This window comes from Scomber scombrus, chromosome 7, assembly GCF_963691925.1.
Source record: "Scomber scombrus chromosome 7, fScoSco1.1, whole genome shotgun sequence".
NCBI lineage: Eukaryota > Metazoa > Chordata > Actinopteri > Scombriformes > Scombridae > Scomber > Scomber scombrus.
Window position 1 is genome coordinate 19225178 of NC_084976.1, and position 21406 is coordinate 19246583.

A 21406-nucleotide genomic window follows, 5' to 3' on the forward strand; every position below is an offset into this window, starting at 1 on the left:
TCTCACTTTCACTCCCTCCTCCTCCTCCTCCTCCTCCTCCTCCTCCTCCTCCTCCTCCTCCTCCTCCTCCTCCTCCTCCTCCTCCACTGAAGCAGCCTCACACTCTCTCCTCACCCCACCCTGCCCCTCCAGCATCATGATGGGACTAATATCCCCTTAGAGATCTGAGTTATAACAAGTTGACCTTCACGTTAAAATCTCATCAACTTCCCATCTCTCTCCCTACCTCCCCTCCTCTTACTCACTCTCTTCCTCTCTATCTACCCTCCATCTCTCTTCTTCTGCTGTTTGTCTCGTCTGTCAGCGCTGCACTGTAAAACAATGCTTTACTGCATTGTTTTACATCAATCTCTATAAATCATAATGTCAAATGTTATTGTTGTTGCTATTATCTTGAAATACCCCCCACCGTTTGTCCGTAAATACGAGTATCTTCTCTTCTCTTGTCGTTGTTCGGGCCTTTGCATCAACATTATGATCTGTTTTATTATGTTCTGTACCTCTAGTGTTCAGGCAGTGAAGTGTCGGGTACGTGTGGTGGATGTTTATTTTTGCTTGTATTGCAATTTTAGAAATTTTGACTGGTGTACATGTGTTTCTCATTCAATGTGTGTACATTGCATCCTAGTTTTGATGTTCTCTGCTATGCTATAAATCAGAACTTATTATCAGGATGTGTGACTTTTATGTTAATTGAGTAATATTAATTCTATTAATGCCCAAATCAACTTTTTTAAAGTGGAGCAGATAAGGGTGTTTTTTTCTGATATATGCATTCAACCTAACATAGTGAGTAGTATCAAATTGACAGTATCTGCCTCTGTGTAACCGAACCTCCGTCTCTCCCAGTCCATCACTCACTGTCACTATGACAACAAATATCATCGCTCTTCCTCACTGCTTTCTCTTCTTCCTCTATCTCCCTCTCATTCTCAACCCCCTCCTCTCTCCTCTCTCCTCTCTCTCTCTCTCTCTCTCACTCTCTCTCTCTCTCTCTCTCTCTCTCTCTCTCTCTCTCCTCTCTCTCTCTCTCTCTCTCTCTCTCTCTCGCTCATGCCCTCAGGTCAGAGTGTGCTGTAGACTATTGATATCGTTACTAAAAATATAGGATCCCTCCACCAGTCGTCTAAAAATAGACCAAGGGACATGGACCACAGGAGACAAAAGGAGGAGGGGGCAAGAGGAAGAGGAGGAGAAGGATGGCAAGAGAAGAAAGAAATGAAGAGAGGGAGAGAGAGAAAGGTTAACAGCTGTCCAGAACTATATGTACTATAGGACAGTTTGTACTTCAGGAGTAAATATTTGTTAACTCCCTCCCCCCTCCTCTCTTCTCTCTCTGTCTTTCTCTCTCTCTTTCTCACGAATTCAAATCTTATCTAGTTGGCATGATCATAATTAAGTACATTATAAGTATGATGAATTAAAAATGTGAGAATAAAATCAAATATATACGATAAAACATGAACTATACAATTACTGCACAAAAACAAAAGGTCAAAGGATAAGAAAAGGATATAAAATGAGATATTAGTAGTTTGACATCCTCTCTCTTTAACACACACACACTCTCTCTCTCTCTCTCTCTCTCTCTCTCTCTCTCTCCTCTCTCTCTCTCTCTCTCTCTCTCTCTCTCTCTCCTCTCTCCTCTCTCTCTCTCTCTGTGTGTGTGTGTGTCTCTCTCTCTCCCTTTCTCTCTCACTCCTCTCCCAACACTTCTCCCTCCTGCTCCTATGTCTCTTTTGTAGCCAAAGTAGCTTGCTGAACCGATCCACCGCAGTGCCTGGGACAGATTGAGTGGAAGAGAGAGTGAGGGATTTACAGAATGGGTAAGGGGGCTTAAGGGAACACACAGAGAAGAGAGAGAGAGAGGGTGAGAGAGATAAAGAGAGAGGGAGAGGGAGGAAGACCAAAATCCACCAAGCCTCCCTGGTGTGAGGTTTCTTCTGCTACTGACGTGTGCGCACGACTGTCGTGGCAGGGTGAGTATTTTATTCCCTTTAAATAACTACAGTTGTGCTTTTAAGGCAGTAACTGCGATGATGGCGCCTTTTCAACCTGACTTATAGTCATTTCAGATGTATATGTATGATGACAGCATTCATAGCCTCATGTCGTGTTAGCGTAAAGGAAAACGCTCATCTTCATCTCAGAGCGCGCAATAAAACCACAGTTACTTGAATGCCAAGTCGTTAGGCAGCTCTGAATTTCTTTTTACTCCATTTCATCCCGATTTTCTGTCTGAGTCGCTCACATGTTCCCTGGTCTGTGTTTATCATCTCCAAAACTCCGCGTGTGAGTGTGTGTGACAGCAGAGGGTTTTTTTCTAAACAATCCTATGCGCACATCCCTGCCTCATTCAGCCCTTCTACCAGCATACAGATTCCGCCTCGCAAACAGTTACTTTACAGGAAATACTGTGCAAAAATGTCTAACTAGTGTCCACTTGACTCGGGGAAAATGGTGCGAGTTTTATAGGAGTGGGCTGCGCAGCAGAAATGCTTTGAGATATCATAAGCAAACCCACCCATTGAGTCACGATATCTTCGTTTAGTCGTTATGAAGTCATTATTTTCTACTGAGTGATTTCATCGTCCTCTCGGGCTGCATTTGCGATGCTGAACAGTCAAGGTTGGTTAGTTTGGCACAGGTGTAAGGCGCATTCCCGTCGTGCGCGTCCATGTTGGGTACTCTTCTTTTCTTTATAGTACTTCTCTTTTTTGGGCCAAGGTCTTTCCCTGTGTTCACCTATATCTGCTCCATATACTCCTGCTGCTCCTGCCTTTAACAATCTCTCCAATACAGTTACTTACTCTGTTTCCTCCTATTTCTGCTGCCACTTCTGCTTGGATGTTTTCAGCAGCACCATCTCCATATCCTCTCCTCTTATCCATCACGCCCTCTTTCTCCTGGTGTCTATCTTTCCTGAGTGGCTTAGAGGTGGTGTCAGTCTGTAGATTGTGACAGATTAGAGAGAATTAAACCTTTTGTCCCCCTGTGGCTCCTATCTAACCAATTCAATTGGCTCATTACTTTCTGGGTGAGGGGAGCTGAGGGTCCTGTCTCTGAGCTCTAAAATGGGATTGTTATCACAAATCTAACAGAGAAACTGAATTTTTTCCCCCGCTCAATCTCAATCCCAAATCTGCAATGGCTATTCCTCCAGAAGCTGCAACAGCCCTTAAGTGGATTTTTGGGATGACTTGAGTACAATATATGAATAATCTATCTTTGATCTATTATAAACCAGCAGAATGAGGTTTCATCTGTTGGATCATATTGTGTTTTCTTCAGCTCGGCTGCAGTTTGACTGAGTCTATGAGAGAGATGAGGGTGCTGTCCGTGGTGCTGAACAAGTCTAGAAGAGCCACTCAGGCACCGCCACTCATTTCTGCAGTGTTGCAACTCCAATTGATTCACACTCATTCCTGACCACTTTGGCACATCATCCAACTGCTGGAAGGTGTGATTGTTCATTGCTGCCGCCTCACTCTCTGCTCACTGGTTATCTTTACTTTTTATCTCCTCCCTCTGTGGCTTCAGTCATATGTCATTTTAGTGAGTTGTTTTTGATTCACACTGGCCTTACCCCTTTTAACCCTTCACTAGTCCTCCAAGTGTCAGCAGCAGTGATGGCCACTTCTGGGTTTGCCATACAGTTCACAACATCTGATTTAAAGACAGGGCAGCACCAAAACTGCCCATGTCTCAGATTTGTTAATCTTAACTTTGTTTTATGATCGCTCTGGTTTTATATCTCCCATTTGCTCTCTTTGGAATTTTTTTGTAATAGTTGGTCATACGTTTTCTTCTACATCTGCTGGCCCATTAGTACTTCTCTCTCTCTCTCTCTCTCTCTCTCTCTCTCTCTCTCTCTCTCTCTCTCTCTCTCTCTCTCTCTCTCTCTCTCTCTCTCTCTCTCTCTCTCTCTCTCTCTCCCTCTCTCTCTCTCTCTCTCTGTCTCTCTGTACTTCATCTCCTTCTTTCAGTCCGAACATGCCCAATCTTGTCATTTCTCTGAGGCTTTCTCTGATGTGTACCCTTTAGCACCAGCTAGCTCTGTTCTTACACATCATTCCCGTGCCTTGCTCACAAAGGAGGCTCTATTCATCCTTACTGTCACACAGAAATTGAAGTTACTTCCATAGTGGTCACGTCTCACACAATGGCTGTCCAGATAAGATGGGGCCACGCTTAATCTTTAAGAGTTTATTCCCCACTGGAATTACTGTATCTATTATAACTCCACTCTTCAAAGACCTGAAGGTTTGTTAGACAAAGAGAGATGGGAAGAAGAATAAAGGAGGTCTTATGTCGTAATTTGGTATTTTCACATTCATTTTCTGTTTTAAAAGCGTTCGTAAGTGCCTGATAAATAGTCAGTGTTAAATTAATTACTGCCAGCCTAAAGATGATTTATCTTATTGAACATTTTTATGCAAATAACCCACTTGTAAAGACAGTGGCTTAGTGAAAGCATACAGACAAGGTGCAGAAGTGTTACATGGAGAAAATGTGTGAATAAAGTGGCTTTGGATCAATGATGGGCATGTCAGGATTTACACAGAATGGTAAAAGAAACTAGAAAAATATCAGTTGCAGCAACGTGGAGATTTTCATACTGACAGTGAGACGGGCCACAAGTATGTAAGTAACAGCTCAGCACAACAGTGATCTGCAGAGGGAAGGTTCGAACACACGTCTTTTCAAAACCTTGAAGCAGCTGTGTTATGTCAGTGGAGGATCTTGCCTGATTTCCCTCAGCCACTGTAAGAACATGACGGTGAAGCTTCAGTAGTTACATGATCAACAAAACTGGAAAACTGAGAAGTAAAAACTATTTTCCTGCTACAAAAAAGCAATATTTTGCGACAGAAAGGGTCCGACTTTGGTGTTAAAAATCCTCCCTTCTGCTTGTCTACAATTCAGTCTGTAGACAGCGTGGTGTGTGTGTAATTATGTGGAAATTGTGACACTAGTAGCTTTGTGTGAATGAGTGCAGAGCAGGTGTTAAACAGCCGCAATCTTCCAGACATAATGCGCTGTGTGTCGTATTTCATCTGAAGTGACTTTAGTGTACTTTAAGTTCTTGAGTGGCCTGCACTGTCTGTAAGATACAATGTGAAATTCAAAGCATGCATGCACCAATGAAAAATGTACAGCCACTGAGAGATACTACCAAGTCACAATGGGCAAAAACTCCTCCTGAAAGAATTAAAGCTCCTACAGTTACAATAGCAGTGCCTAATTAAATGACCACCATGTGTATAAATCTGGAGAATAAGCAAAAGTAATAAAACAAATGGTAGTTTTTGTGAGCGAAATTTCTGTAAATGAACAGCATGAAAGGGAGAAGAAACCACTAGTTATAAAGATTAGACTGCATAACACACAGATACAAACACATCTGACAATAATCAAAGCAAGTGAAACAAATTTCTCACAATGGAAGATATGAGCTAAAAATGACAGTAATGATCCTCCCAGTGCAACACATCATGTACCATAAAGCTCAACTCAGTGAGGGTGATTACAGTTAACATGCTCTGTGTGTCCCCTATGCATTCACTCTCCATTACTACTCAAGCTGTTGATACAGAATAGTGGTCCAAATTAAGCAAAGACTACACATTCATGCACACACAAACGTGCACGTGCAGGAGGACTCACAAATGCATACAGACAGCATGCTGAAAGGATTTGCAGTGAAGTCTTTCCCAGTCAACTGGAACTAAGGCACAGAAAGACTGTGTGTGAGTCACACAGGACCTCTCCCCCTGTCCTGATCTCTGTGTGTTATTATCTATCTCTCAGTTTTTTTAAGTCCTTGCCTAAACTTCACTGGTTTACTGTGAAGTCATCATCTGTTGCGCTGACCTTTAACAGGATTGGTTGTGAGCAGATGTGTCACTAACCCATCTTGAGCGATAACAAGGCGAGACAGGAAGGTAGCCCGCAGCTGTTTGCACGTGTGTGGCTCTGTATGTCGGTCTCAGTGTTTCCCGATCCTTAATGACCTCCCCTCCATGACCCTTCCAAATGTACCTACATTTTTGTCTCAGTTTTGATATGCAATGCCTCGTCTGCTCCAACACCCTTCCCCACCTTGCTCTGCCCTCCAGATGAGTTCGTGCAGCAGCCGTGCGTTGACTATCCTGTCCACAGTGTTTGGAGCCTGTGGTCTGCTGCTGGTGGGGGTGGCCGTGTCCACAGACTACTGGCTGATCATGGTGGAGGGCATCATCTTACAGCAGAACCAGAGCATGGAGGTGAAGATGGCCCTGCATTCAGGCCTCTGGAGAGTTTGCTTCGTGGCTGGTAGGAAGATACCCAACTGTACAACAACACATTTTTACAAGTTAGGATGACTTCAGAAGACGCACACATATGGAAACACACACACACACACACACACACACACACACACACACACATCCAAACAGTGTTGAGACGTGTCTGTGCATATGTACACATTATCAGTGACAAACACACAGAAAGAGAGAGAACAGACCAGCAGAGTGAGAGATCACAAAGGGGAGAAAAGAAAGATAGCAAGCGTGTAGCCTCCAGAATCATAGCTGTCACAAAACATGAACATTACCTGCGAGTGGGATCGCAGATACCCAGATGATTTTTCTTTTTTTTTTTTTTGGTTGTGTTTGTTTCTTCATGCATCACTAACTTTGATCCTAAAAGCAAACTCTCAACATTTTCCATTTCATGCATTTCCTCTCAGGTTCAGAAAACGGGAGATGTGTTGCGTCGGAGTATTTCACCGAACCCGATATAGAGATCACCACTGAAAACACTGCAAACATCCTCAGTGAGTAAAACATGTAACAGCCCAGTGACATTACGCATCATCTGTGAAAGACTGCAGTAATGCAGAGTCCCCCTGCTGATGGATTGTGGGTACTGAAGTCTGAACACGATATTAGAGCTGCAAAGATTAGTTGATTAATTAATCAACAGAAAATTCATTTGCAGCTATGTGGATAACTGAAAATTATAATTTTTAAGGAAAAAGTAGCACAAATTCTCAAATTCTCAGTTTTATACCACTGTAAACTGAATAAACTGAATATCTTTTGATTTTGGACTATTAGACTGTTGGTCTATAAAGCAAGACGTTCAAAGACATCACTTTGGATTCTGGGCATTTTTATTCATGGACATCATTTTCTGATGTTTTATAGATTAATTGAGAAAATAATCAACAGATTAATCAAAATAAGAAAATAATTGTTAGTTGCAGCCCCACATAATATCACTTGTTGTCCAACAGTAACCAGATGAACAACATTAAAGTGATTTGGAAAAGCTGGTTCATCCTTAAAAACACATATTTTAAATGTATTTGCCCGTTTCAATAAATGTTAAATCAAAATTTTAAAAGCATTTTTTTTTAATCCAGAAATTCCTTTACTAATGGAGATTTATTTTTGTATAAAATATTTAATTCCAAAACATCAATTTTGGAAAACCTTTTCAACATAAAATTTCCCAATCAGTATTTAAAAATGAGATTATATGAAAAAAAGAGAAATCATTTTCAAGTTCATAATGAATAATCATTTTCAATCAATCATAGCCTTTCAAATGGTAAACAAACAGTTTGTTTGTGCTTTAATCTAGCAGGTGTTCAACTGTTTTATTGTACCCTCTCGGTAACTTTTTACATTGTGACTCTTTTTTCTCCAGAGTTACAGTAAATCCTGTTAAGGTTTGGTCATACAAAAACATATTATTATAAGAAACAAAAACTGTTTCCCATCTCTCTGTTATAGAGACAGAAGTAGCACTAACTGGAATACTTAATATTACACATTTAATAATCTTAATACCCAGAACTATTAACATTCACCTGTCCCACATCCCATCAGCTTTGTTTAACACTATGACCTCTCCTCCTGCAGAGATGGTGCGTACAGCCACGCCCTTCCCGATGGTGTCACTGCTCTTCGTCTTCACGGCTTTCGTCATCAGTAACATCGGACACATCCGGCCTCAGCGCACCATCCTGGCCTTTGTCTCTGGCATCTTCTTCATCCTCTCAGGTGGGGCCACATTACTCATGTCCCGCTGTCACTATTTCCTCCACTCTGTGATTGATTACCGCAGCCTGGTGTGTCCTGTGTCACACGTGGAGACACTCCATCACTGCTCTATTTTTAGTGTATGATGCAGGCAGGTGTGTAGGCTGTCATCAGAAAAGGTGACTAGATTAGTTTTCAAGACCCCCGCAGGGTGAGCTCCTTTGTCATTTTGACTTTACATTACCTTACTTAGTTCATTGTTGAGATCGGACTTTCCCTCTCTTTTATGAAATATCATGACAAAAACATTAAGTTGTGACGATGACAAGAGACTATGAAAAACTGTGGAAATACAGTACATGCCTGGTCATGAGCTGGTCAGTATGTCTACATTATATTGATATTGTGATATGAGACTGGGTATTGTCTTAGAGTTTGGATATCTGAATTGTGATATGTCATAAATGTTGTCTTTTCCTATTTTTAAAGGCTGCATTGCAATAATGTACATTTCTAAACTTATCAGATGGTTCTAGCTGTTCAAAAATCATTAAAAATCTCATTGTGAAAGCATCAATAGCCATCCCCACAATATTTGATATTGAGGTATTTCATCAAAAATGTTGTGATATTTGATTTTGTCCATATCACCAAGTCCTCCGACAGTATCATTATGAGATTATTTCTAACAATTTGTCTGCATTAGTGTAGTTAACCTCCTTGAACAGCAGGTGGCTGTAATGTTCCCATTTCTGGTACTCGGTGCATGAAGACTGTCAGGTGCCAAATTGGAGCTCATTTTCTCTGAGGGCTGTTTCACTTGACATATTTGAGAAGGAAGCAGCACTGCAGTGCTCAGAGGAGCATCAAACAACATTCTGCCACAGCAGCTCAGGCTTGCTATGGCGAGGACTCACTGATAAAGGGAGTAGCAGAATATTAGGTGTTATGTAAGTGGGGTTATGTAATGTTTATAGCCTGTGCTGGAAGTGTCACAGTGTTTTACTGTATGGGGTATTTTGATAAAAGGGTGATAATAAGGGGCAAGTGTATCAAATTGCTTTCCAGGGTTTAGATACTTTACTGCACTAAGCCTCCCTCTTCCTCCTGCCTTCCCTGCTTACTCCCCCTCCTCCTCTCCTTCCTCCCTCCCCTCTCTTGTCCATCCAGCCTCTCAGTTTTCTTCGTTGTTTCCATTTCTAACCCCCTCTCAGTCCCTTGCTTTCTTCTCATTTCCTACTCATGCCTTCATTAAGAGTGTATTCTTGCAGAGTCACCGAGGCTGTGGTGTGTGTGGACTACAGAGTGATATTATTCTGCTAGCATCACTGACAAGATGGTCTTGTAAATATTGTAGTTTGGGTCGGCAGGCTTGGTGCAGTGACACCATGTTCTAGTTAATATTACAGAATTCAGCGCAGGGAAGAAAAAAACTGCATGTAGCCACACCTGTTCAAGCTTGGTTAGAGGCTGATGTTGTTCTCTTTTCCTCTTTCTATGACTTTTGTTTCTCATATACACACATACACATCACACACATATTGTGTATGTCTGCTTGCAGAATTTATCTCCATTTTTTTCTTTCTTTTGTCCCACACACATGCATGCACAACACACTTTCTTGTCTTTTACTTCATATATGTATGTATGCCCATGTGTTCCCTTCTTTTCTGGTGTTACTTATTTAGATAAAGATGTACTGTCATTGCAGGATTGACAGCAGCATGGTTTCTGCATTTTCCCTGCTTTTCAATTTTAAATTGACAATACAACCTCTTAAACCAGCCGTTTATGTAAAGGGCAGAACAGCTTGACAGCTCTGTGGTGCATTTGAATATTGCAGTGAAAGCTAAAAATATTCCTATTTGCTGCTTACAGCATGCAGCTTTCTTCGAATATTGATTCTTCGATGTTGCCATATGCCATATGTTGTACCTCATGCATTTAACATTTTCTAAGACAGGAAAGAGAGAGCATGGGAATGTTCCTTGAAGTGGGGTATTAATGTTGTATGTGATGTTTTCTAGGTCTTTCAGTTTTGAAAGCCAAGTCTTGTTTACCATACAATGATTATACTGAGTGCTGACTTTAACACACCATTGTTTTTGTAAACATTTGCATTTTTTCAAGTTCAGACAATATTAAAATAGGACTGCAACTAATGATTATTCTGGTGTAGTCTAGTATGTAAAATATCATAAAATAGCAAATACAGCCCACCACACGTTCATATATTCCAGGTGATTGTTTGTTGAGTCCTAAACCCGAAGTTAATCAATTTACTATCACATAAGATAAAGAATAGCAGCAAATCCTCACAATGACGAAGCTGAAACTGTGGAAAATTTGGCATTTTTGGCATACGATCAATTGATTTATCGGCTAATTGTTTCAGCTTAATTACAATATGACAATTAAAATGTTATTTAAATTAACTGCTTTGCTCTTGGGATGAATAAAAGAGTGAAAATAGTCTACTTTAGTTTGAATTAATTTGTGTAGGGGAATAAGGAAGCTTAGGGGCTTGAAAGTGCCCAACATGAGAAAAAGAATACGCCAAAAATATGAATCAGAAGGTCATCCATTTCTCTTCCATGTCCAAAAAAACATATCTTTTCTAAAACAAGGCTACCGTGAAATAACACTACTTCTACTTTTTTCCCCCTCCATGAATCATCAGTTTTGTTTTGCTTCTGGTAAAAATGAAGTATAATCTTTCTTGACATCACTCATCTTTATTTATCCTTTAATCATTCTTAATGAATCTTCCTGTCTGTCATCATGATTCACACAGACTCTCTCTCTCTTTCTTTGGTCTCTCTTCAATCTCTTTATTAATGTTAGCATTTTGGAAGCTAATTGGTTGTTATGGTCACTTTATATCCCATCTCTCCCTCACTCTTGGTCTTGCTTCTTAAACCCTCTCAATATTTGGTGCAGCTGTCTGGATTGTTATATAATGACCTCCTTGCTCTCTCTTGTCCGTGCATCTAACTCTCTTTATCTCTCTGGCTCTGTCATTGTTAATGTGCTGTGTGCAGGCCTCAGTCTGGTGGTCGGCCTGGTGCTCTACATCTCCAGTATTAATGATGAGGTGATGAACCGGCCCAGAGAGCCCGAACAGTTCTTCAACTACTACTATGGCTGGTCCTTCGCCTTCGCTGCCTCTTCCTTCTTGCTCAAAGAGGTCAGTCCGGACACTGTGTGTAACTGAGCGGTAAAAGAAAAGTCTGTTTGCATACATACGCTACACGGACTGAATATATTTTAATTTTTTATGTACGAGTGATGTTTCCTGAATGTGCAAGCAGGCAGGACAATTAGTATTCTGGTGACAATGTGAAGTATCAATGGCTATGCGCAGGACTGCAGGGCTTGCGTGTGTGAGTTCATGTGTGCATCCATGCATGGTGCAGTTTCATGTGACTCTTCTGCTCATCTCCCCACCCCCCTCTCCTTCTGCTTCTTTCCCATCATCAGCAGCACTGCTCTTAATGTGGTGCAGTGGACAGTTCAGTGTGGACTCACCTCCTCCTCCTCCTCCTCCTCCTCCTCCTCCTCCCCTCTTTTCTCACCATCGTCTTTTTGATTTTCTTTCCCTCTAAATCTTCGTTGTATCAGTTTACAACAACATAAAGCACACAGTACATCCTCATCTTTATCAATCCTTATCGATCAAAGGCACAAACCTTTAACTTGTTCCTTTTTGCACTTCTTCCTATCAGTCACTTTTAATCTAATTTCCTCGGCCATCGCTTGCTACTATTCCTTTGAAGTGTAATTTTTTCTCATGACTCAATTTATTTATGTAACTAAATCCCTCTCTCCCTATGGCATCTTATCTCCCCATCTTCTTCTCCTCTTCTCACTCACTGTCTCAGGGGGCCGGAGTGATGTCAGTCTATCTTTTTATGAAGCGCTACGCGGAGGAAGAAATGTATCGCCCCCACCCTGCACTCTACCGCCCCCGCCTGTCAGAGAGCAGCGACTACAGCGGCCAGTATCTCCACCCAGAGTCCTCCTGGCCCCCACCAAAGCGAGGGCGCAGCACCTCCGAGGCCTCCAGCGACATCTCCATCCAGCTCAATCAAACGCCACCGGCGCCAACCAAAAGCAACCTTCACTCAGGCCAGGGCAGCCCGCCCTCTGGTTCTTCTTCTGCAGGGAGCTACCAAATGCCGCCACAGTCTGCTGGATACCCGTCTACGCACACCCTGCCCAGGTCGCACTCCTCACATCCCCAAGGCCAGGCCCTTCCCATGGCCATGCCTCCATCACCTGTGCCACCCCCTCACTATCACACACACATGCACATGAGCGCCTCCCCCTGTTAGAGAGAGGGAGCACTGGGGAGGGAAGGAGAGACAGTGACTCCCCATCATCACAAATGCTGTACATTTAGGTGTGGATGAGAGCAAATACTCAGCTTGGATCAAAGGTTGATGTGGAGCACAGATCATATTACATGTAGTGGAGGGAGAGGTGACCAAATAAAAGAAATGTAGATTTGGAACAATATAAATAAAGGACAAAGGTGGCTGAAAAAAACATTTTACAGGAACTGTGATGACAGCGAGAAATAGAAATAAGAGCAGAGGAAAGAAGAAAAGAAGAAATTCAGGTATTTCACGTTGGAAAGAGGGGGGGGGGGGGGAGAGTTTCCTAGAAAGACTTTAGAGGTTAGGTGAGTGACAGGGGAGATGTAGGAGAGGGAGAGTGAAGCAGGGAGAGAGCGAGGGGCTGCAGTATAATACGAAGATACCGCAGCGCTGCGGGAAATTTGTATGCACTTGGAAATGTACAATGCAAAACACAGATCACAAAGACTGAAGACGCACATAGTTTTATAGATACATAATTCATACCAATACCTGGACAATGTATCTTTTTATGAAACGGTAATGTGGTTAAATATAATCTTGTCTGAATTTCTTACATCATCAATCCAGATTCAAAATAGTATTAATAATAATATTTATTAAAAAACATATTAGTTAACAATAGAATAATTCTGAAATGAGAACAATGTACGCGAATGTTGTTTGTAAAAAAGAAAACACAGACACAGTTGGATGATGTTCTGAAATATCACGAAGAGAAATCAACTTTATGTTTTACATATTTGTTTAAGATACAAATTTCTAACTTCTTGTAGATAAAATGCCACATGAGGACTTCTCTATAGCTGTTGTAAATTATGAATGAAGCTTTGGCCCAATCTGACCAAGTCACATCAAGAAAAGGTCTGACTCATTCTTGCTTGTGTATGAAGACTCTGAAACTGGCACACCACAACCAACAACATACCCTCTGGAAGTAGTGCATGCTGGTTTGAAGGAGGAACCATCCGGATACTGATACGGGGTTATGATGCCCTCTACTGGACACTTTCTGCACTGACCTGGACCCGCTTTGGGCCCACTTCACTACCTTTTCATGCACACTTCCTTCGTCACTGACCTGCACTGTGTGTCAGTTGATGTTGCAGCACAGATGAGTTGGACTTGAGGACGGTCAGAATGCTGAACACAATTTAAAAAATGATCAAGATATATGCTTTAAAGACAAGTTAGAATCATTTTTAAAGCATATTAGCTTTTTATATATCTGGATGAAAGTATTAGTTACATTTGCACTTATTACTCGAAGAACAATACTACTGTCTGTGACATGCAGGTCCTCTGTCTTTGATATTACATACACACAATAGACATCACAGTTTTATTCAAACATATTTGGCAGCCGTTTGCAACACTGCATTATTGCTATGTGTTTCCAGTGTATCTGAGCATTTTTGCATTGAAAATGCAACATGTTTAGGGCTAAAACTAATGCCTTTTTCAATTAATCCTTTTTCTATAAGTAAGAAAAAAGCAAAAAATGTGACACATTCACATTCAAATGTCCACCACTTACTGCCATATTTGAAAAGAAAAGCATTAAATCTTCACTTTTGTGAAGTTGTAAGCCAATAAAACATCTAACTGATTATCATAATAGTTGCTGATTAATTTTCTCTTGATTGAATCACATGTTGCTGCAGGTATTGGAGGTTCTGCCTATAAATGTTCTGTACATCTCCTTGGGTCAGTTTTTCCTTCAGTGTGTATTATATAACAATGTAAGATGTTTTATCCTAATTTGACATTGTGTTAATGCAAACACAAATATAGAGGATACAGTTACATTGGGTTTGGGCATTTGTAGCATGTTAGGAACATTTTCTGATGCTCCCGAAGCTTATTGCTCTGATCAAGTTGCTCTTAAACACTTCACAATATCTCAAAGATGCAGAACAGTAAACCGAAGTTTTAACCCTTCTCAAGGACCTGCACATCAAAAACAGAAGTATTTTAATTTAGAGCAGTTACTTTTAAGGCACATCATGCATATGGATATGTCGTTATGACATGTCTCTGTAATGAGTCATTGTATATTGCTGGTTTTCATTATCATTGTGATGCTGGAGAGAGGGAAACACACTGATGTCCTACAGAAGATGTGTGGGATGGAAATAAAGATTTACAGTACAGGGGAGCGTATAAAGAGATCATTGAGTAATCACCATATTTTCGCCTTTCTTCAGGTTTTTGTTGGGGTTTTTTTGTGAAGCATAAATGCGTTTTTTCAATGTTGCCCTGATTTTTAATCATACAGTGGCACACATTTAGATTAAAAAGGAGAAGCCCTGTGTAACTGCAGCCTTCCACTGTTGATGACTGCTTTTACAGTTTGGGGGTTAAGTGCCTTGCTCAAGGACACCTCTGTAGTAGCTGTTGAAAAAGATCCAAGTATTTACTTCTTTCTAGATTGTGGCTAAACCTTATGGTCAAAAGTCCACCTCTTTAACCTTTAATGTACTGCCGACCTGATCATGACAGCAGGCTTTGTGACAGCAGGATGTATTCTTTCTGTTTCTTCCTTTACATGATCCATCTCCCTTTTTAATTTCTGAAGCCAGTCAATAATCATCCAGTGCCTCTTAAACTGCGGCAGTGCTTTCCTTTTTTCGTCTCTGTACCTCTTTGTTTTCCCTCTCTACCCCCAGCCTTTTTCTTTGCCTCTACATGATTACATAAAAGGGAGTAGCTGCGCTTGCTTCTGCATAAAGCCTGGTCTTCTTGCACATGACCATGTTTGCAAAGAAAAAAAAAGGGTAAAACAAATGCTTTTCGATGCTTCTATGGAACTGATGCTGTATAATCCTGAGTTACATAATTGAATAGCAATTGTGATAAGATCACTGTTTTGTCACTCACTTTCCTCTGATAAACATAAATAAAACTTTGAACATGGCTTCATTTCACCCTGTGTCCCCTCTCATTATCTGCTTCTGAATCTCTAACTGTTGTACTTTAGTGGTATGTGTTTTTAAATATTGTCAATATTATATTTTAAATTAAATCATATCTCTGATATGAACTGTAAAGATAGAGTCCAGCCTGCACTGAAATTAATATGATATATAAAGAGTGCTGCTCTGTCTGATCTCTGTGATGGTGGGAACTATAGTAAGTGAAAGCACACTGCACTGCAGTGAACCACTGGGTGTTAACCAGGCTCCCTCCTCAGTCACGGCAAGCCACCACAGCCTCAGGGCAACAATTGATCAGAGTGTTGTGTGTGTATCCGCTTGTGCGTTCCTGCTTTTGGTGGAATATGTGTTTGCATATGCGTGAAGGTTAGCAAAAGTTCTTCATAACCAGCCTGCGACTAAAGCACTGCCATAAAATGTTAGAATAAATCATCATTTCAAGCGTCTTCGGGAAAAGTGAAGTGAAAATTCCTTCAATTAAATTAAACCCTTTCTCTGTCTGAGTTAAATAACTCTTAAAGTTTTACACAGTAGAAAAAAGTAGCCTACCAGTTTCTGGTCAAGGTCACAAAGAGAGTACAATAAGGGAGGGAGCTGTGTGGGTCAACTAATAATACAAAAAGAGCAACAGTGTGTGGTTTCTGACTAACAAGGACAAAACTAAAATAGAAATGAAATCTGAAATTAAACATTTGCAGACTCACAATCAATCACAAAATGATCTGAAGTTCAATCCAGAAATAAACGAGAATATGAATGCAACTACAATTTGTGCGTGTGTCAGTGGGAGAGAGCGAGAGAGAGAGACAGAGAGAGAGAGAGAGAGAGAGAGAGAGAGGGCTGTTACATTAGGAAGTCAAACATCAAACATCCACCAGTCAATAAAACTAAAAAGCGCAAGCACTCTGCTGTCTGACTTCCAGGAACGAGACTTTTCTGTGTGCAAGCATCTCTCCTGATGAATGAAGCCTGACTGCCGGTGTAAACAACTGAGATTAAATTGTGATTTGTGGTAGTTGTGTGTCCACTTTTCTGTAATAATGTACTTTTCACTGTGTGTGTGTGTGTGTGCGAGCGCGCGCGTGTGTATTTGCTTCTGTCTCCTTCTTTTGTTTGTCTATATATATGTATGTGTGTGTGTATGTGTGTGTGTGTGGGTTGAGTGGATCTCTCTTTTCACCATCACCATTACTGCATGAAAGACCTGTCACTCTGTATTAGCCCTCTCCCTCTCCCTTTTCTGTGTATGTGTTTGTGTGTACGCGTGTGTGTGTGTGTGTGTGTGTGTGTGTGTGTGTGTGTGTGTGTGTGTGTGTGTGTGTGTGTGTGTGTGTGTGTGTGTGTGTGTGTGTGTGTGTGAGAGAGAGAGAGAGAGAGAGAGAGAGAGAGAGAGAGAGAGAGAGGTGAACTGGGCAGCAAAGCCATTTTAAAGCTATTGAAGGTCATTGTCCGCTCACTTTTGTGCAGCATCCTAACTACTGTGTCCATGTACGTATGTGTGGCTGCAGTTGTATAGATCAGTGGATGACATAATTTATGTCATAAAAAGGAAGATTTCTCATCAGTAGAGTCATTTGACTAAATAATCATGACAATGATAGGATGGTCAGTTATCCCATTTATCAGGAAGCTTCTGCTGAATGTCTGCATATATTAATACAGTGATATTGACCTGTAGATATCTGATGATTTAACATCTCTCTCTCTCTCTCTCTCTCTCTCTCTCTCTCTCTCTCTCTCTCTCTCTCTCTCTCTCTCTCTCTCTCTCTCTCTCTCTCTCTCTGCAGGGCTGCTGCATTTCCCAGAACTACCAGCGCGGCCCTCATCATCATCATCATCATTACCACAGAGGAAGAGTGTCCCACTGGCGCTCCATAGAGTCGCTCTCCAGCAACAACACCAACACAGACACACACACACACACACACACACACACACACACACACACACACACACACACACACACACACACAAAATCGACATCAATAACACACATACATAACCTGGTCATGTCATGGCTAATAGGCTACTTAAACACACACCCCTGCGTGCGGCGCACGCTCCAATAAGCACACCCAGACCAATTCCCTCAATATGGGAGGGGAGGGGTGTGGAGGTGGGGAAGGAGAGGGGGTTAAACCTTCACCGTGATCTTGTAGATTACATCTCGTGTCGATTCTGACATTATCCGTCATCACTCACATCATTAAGGAGTTTTTGGGTGGGATGCGACAAGTTGCTTGCGTCGGGCTCAGTGTGGGAGAAACAGAGGAGCAGACAGGCAGGCGAGCGCTCGTCCAACCGGAGGGGAGGAGGAGGAGGAGGAGGAGGTGGTGGTGGTGGGGGGAGAGAAACGCATTCTCCCCGAGTACACACACAAGCAGCGGCCACATCCACTGTAGACAAATCCGCGTTCAGTGACGTGTTTTGTATTAGCCTTTTTTTAAAAAATGCATGTTCGACCCTTTTTTCCATCACTGGCTGCTTTAAATCTAATCAGGAATTGAGAGTCCAGTCCCTCGCGTGCTTCTTATTTTCTCATCACCCCCCTCTTCTATTTATTTATTTATATATTTATTTATATATTTATTTATTTGCCTCGATAGACCCGTTATTTAGCCCATCCACCGTCCACCCCCTCTTCTTTTTCCCCTCCATCTCCTTCTCTTTGGGAGAGTGCGACGCGCCGCGAAATCTCTGAAATAAGAAAAAAAAAGCCTGCAGGTAAGACCTCTACAAGCGTTTCTTTAATGAAATTAATATCATTAACCGTGTCACTGTTGTTTTCACTTTGCAGCCTAATGGATCACAGTTCATCCGGTGTAATTTACACGCCACATTGATTTGTCTCACGTTGCCTGTAACTTAGCCCACTACTGACAGTGTAGAGAGAAAAAAATAACATTGGTAATAATAATTCTCATTCTTGTATCACCTCGCAGAATAAATGCTGAATTATAATTGTCCTACCTTTTTTGTGAGGGCCTATAATTAGCGACGGCAACGTCTATTATGCAAATGAAACCCCTTATAATAGCTCGTTTGATGCTCTCTGCAGCCGCACCGCATGTGTTGGGGCAAATATATCTGCTGTTTGTGCTGAAATGTACGGCTACTTATCAGATCATCAAGAGTTGTTTCTGTATGTGTGTCTTGATGTGTGATTTGTGTCCCAGTCCACTGAGTTTGTACCAGCCGCTTGATGCTAGGCGTCCATTTTCCACCGTGCAGCCTATGCAGGCACTATGATATGAGTAGCTACTATATTAATGAATGCACCGCAGTCCGCATCACTATACTCGAGCTTTGCACGCTCTGAGCCCCGTAGCTCTGAGCTCTGTATGTATCTAATCACTGGTCTGCACAAGCTTCTGCAGCTCTCAGTGCAGGGTCAACATCTTAGCATCATGTTGGACCTGGGCCACATGATGTTGATCTGATGCGGTTTAAGATTCGTTTTCTTCTCAACCCACTGTCTCCTCTCACTGGCCAACCTACGCTCTGTGTGCTCCGACAGATTAGATCCAGGAGGTAAAGGGCATCAAACATCTGGCGCCTTATCAATCATTCATTTTCCATCACAGTTCAGATCACATCTGGGCTAAAGGTGGAGTGAAAATGTCTGAGCTGGAGTGTGCACTGCAGCACTCAGGAGTCAAAAACAAGGTAGTGAGCTACACCTGTCATCACTGGAGCTGCAGCTGTATCAGGTACAACTCTGATTTTGTTTGTTTGTTTATTTTTATGTTTATTTTTAATGATGATCTGATGTGAAATAAGCGGCTGAAGCAGTCACTGGTCACTTGCGGTTTTAGTGACTAGAAAGCTTTTACCTGCTGAACTGAGCTGTGCATTTAGGTGCTGCCTCTCTCCACTTTGGGGAACATTTTTAAAAATGTGTGGCTCTCACTCGATGTGTGCAGTGACACAGGGATTAAGTTAAACTTTTGAATATTTAATTAATCTCCATCAGTAAAGTGCTGGTGTCAGAATGTGGGCAGCGATTGTGAGCTAACGTTTGACTGTAATAGGAGATAAGAACGTGAATTGCATAATTGTCATTCTGTAGGACTCAGAAGATGCATTATACAACATGTGGAGTTTACATAAAACATTTGATCTGAACAATAAATGCAGGATTATGGCTTTTAATGATACTATAATTTTAAAGTTGCAAATTCTTGCACTTTAAAGGGCCCATAAGATTAATTTATGGGCAGCTATAAATCAAACATTCTCCTAACAATAAAACAGAAGAGTGTAATTTTTTTTATTGCTGTCATTTTTATCTCTCTATCAATGATCAGTGAATCTCTCGTTGAGGTGTGGTTGGCCCCGGCCGTCTGCCGGTCACGCCCCCTCTGCTTCCCACGTGGTAAACCGCCTGCACTATGTGTGTGATGTGTGTGTGACCTTAATGATTGTCTCTGTGGATTTTGGATTACTTTCAAAACCTCTCAGCCAGCTCTACAATCTGCTGTTTACGCTGTAAGGTGACTCATTGCAGTCAATATCGGTGCGTAGCCCACACAGACTCTAGTTGTTTCTAGCGCTGGCCAAATCATTATCATCTAATGCGCAAGTGGTCCAGAAATATCAGGGGGGAAAAGAATCTCTGTAACTTCAGCATGTTTCCGCTTATTTTGTCTGTTGCTATTTCACTCTGAATTCATAGCTGGTTGGTGGTCAGGTCTGTTCATCTCTTACTCACGCTCTGTTTCTCTCTCTGAGGAGAAGCAATTCTGCAATGATCATCACATCTGTCATGTAGCTATTGTTCAGAGGATCAATGCCTTTGCTGCAATTTTCTTGATGGTCTAAGGCTTCAGTGTTCCTTTCTCTCTTCAGACGGGGATCAAGAGGAAACCCAGCACTGTATGAGAGGAACAGACACAGATACTTCAATTTAAATATGATATCAGGCTCCCGTAACAAATCTAATCATCAACATTTGACATTACTGTTTACCTTCTACAAATAAAAACCCTTGCATATTTATTGTACTTGACAAAGTAAATCTGAACATATTATTGTACCTAACTGAGTACAAATCAAGGCTTGCACTCATGGCTTGCTGTATTTGGGGATCCTGCTGATTCAGTACACAACATTGTTTATATTTCCAGTGTGCAGAGGCTTTTATCCAAAGCTTTTCTAATTGATTCCTGTCTTACTGGCTGTGACCCGTGCCTCAATTAACCCCCAGCTTTGGTGTTTTTAAGTGCTTCGCACAAGTTAACCCAGCCTTTGAGAGCAGGGTTGTAAGAGCCTGTGATTGAACCATATTGTGTCAGTGATATATTGTACCGCCCGTCTGTGCAGCGGCGCGCAGCGTAAACACACAACAGACACAGTGTTGGACAGGCAAGCATGCCCACTGGACTGGACACACAATATGGGACCAGTGACCAAAGCCTTCTCACTGATTAGAAACAGGATGTGTAGGTCTGTAAGTTTGCATGTGTGAAAGTCTCACATGTGGATATTATCATATAAAAGCTAAGTTCACTGGACACAACTTCACCAGCATTTTCAACAGGATCAGTCAAGGGTTTTCACAAGATAAATGTGAGAGGCTATGAGATGATTAACAGGATAGGAACACATGAAATATAATAATACCCGTTTTATATTCTTTGTTTTTTGACTATGAATCACTGTTAAACTCTACATCTTCTGGCCTCTAAAAGCATTTACATAAATCATACTGAGGAGGAAAAATTACTCCTCACAGGCCTCATCAAAGTCCTATGCAGCAACTGAAGTAAACATATTTACTTCATATGTTTACTTCGACAACTGAAGTAAACAACTGAAGTAAACATATTTCAGTGTAATGTGTCAGAGGCCAAAATATTTAACCACTGGCTTATGTGACTGAGATTGCTGAAATCTTGAGTTTCAGCCTCTGTTATGAAAACACACAGTAGGTGATTCACTTAAATATTTGGTTTAAGAATGAATTTCATTGCTGTTGTTAGTGCAGAAATGATTTGTCAATCAATTAATTAATTGAGAGAAAAGTAATGGACAACAATTTTGATAGCTTTTTTAGATA

At 41.4% G+C, this 21406-nt stretch overlaps 2 protein-coding genes across 3 annotated transcripts in view; both read left to right on the top strand.

The window, feature by feature from the left end:
* foxj2 (forkhead box J2) overlaps nt 1-21406 on the top strand; it is a 321604-nt gene that overhangs the window by 206390 nt on the left and 93808 nt on the right. The gene's annotated exons all lie outside the window — the stretch shown is intronic.
* cacng7b (calcium channel, voltage-dependent, gamma subunit 7b) lies at nt 6120-12367 on the top strand. 2 transcript variants are annotated; one of them, XM_062421857.1, is made up of 6 exons: nt 6120-6315; nt 6734-6820; nt 7914-8054; nt 11075-11220; nt 11915-12131; nt 12300-12367. In XM_062421857.1, exons 1-6 carry the CDS (start codon nt 6120-6122, stop codon nt 12365-12367), a joined length of 855 nt encoding a protein of 284 aa, XP_062277841.1. The 2 variants fall into 2 exon arrangements, with proteins under 2 accessions (XP_062277841.1, XP_062277840.1); XM_062421856.1 differs by having other exon boundaries at nt 11915-12367.

Excerpts from the sequence above, each read along its gene's own strand:
- cacng7b (XM_062421856.1), top strand. The coding sequence starts at position 6,120 with ATGAGTTCGTGCAGCAGCCGTGCGTTGACTATCCTGTCCACAGTGTTT. Across the intron at positions 6,316-6,733 it reads GAGAGTTTGCTTCGTGGCTG|GTTCAGAAAACGGGAGATGT; the intron begins GTAGGAAGATAC and ends ATTTCCTCTCAG. Across the intron at positions 11,221-11,914 it reads CTTCCTTCTTGCTCAAAGAG|GGGGCCGGAGTGATGTCAGT; the intron begins GTCAGTCCGGAC and ends TCACTGTCTCAG.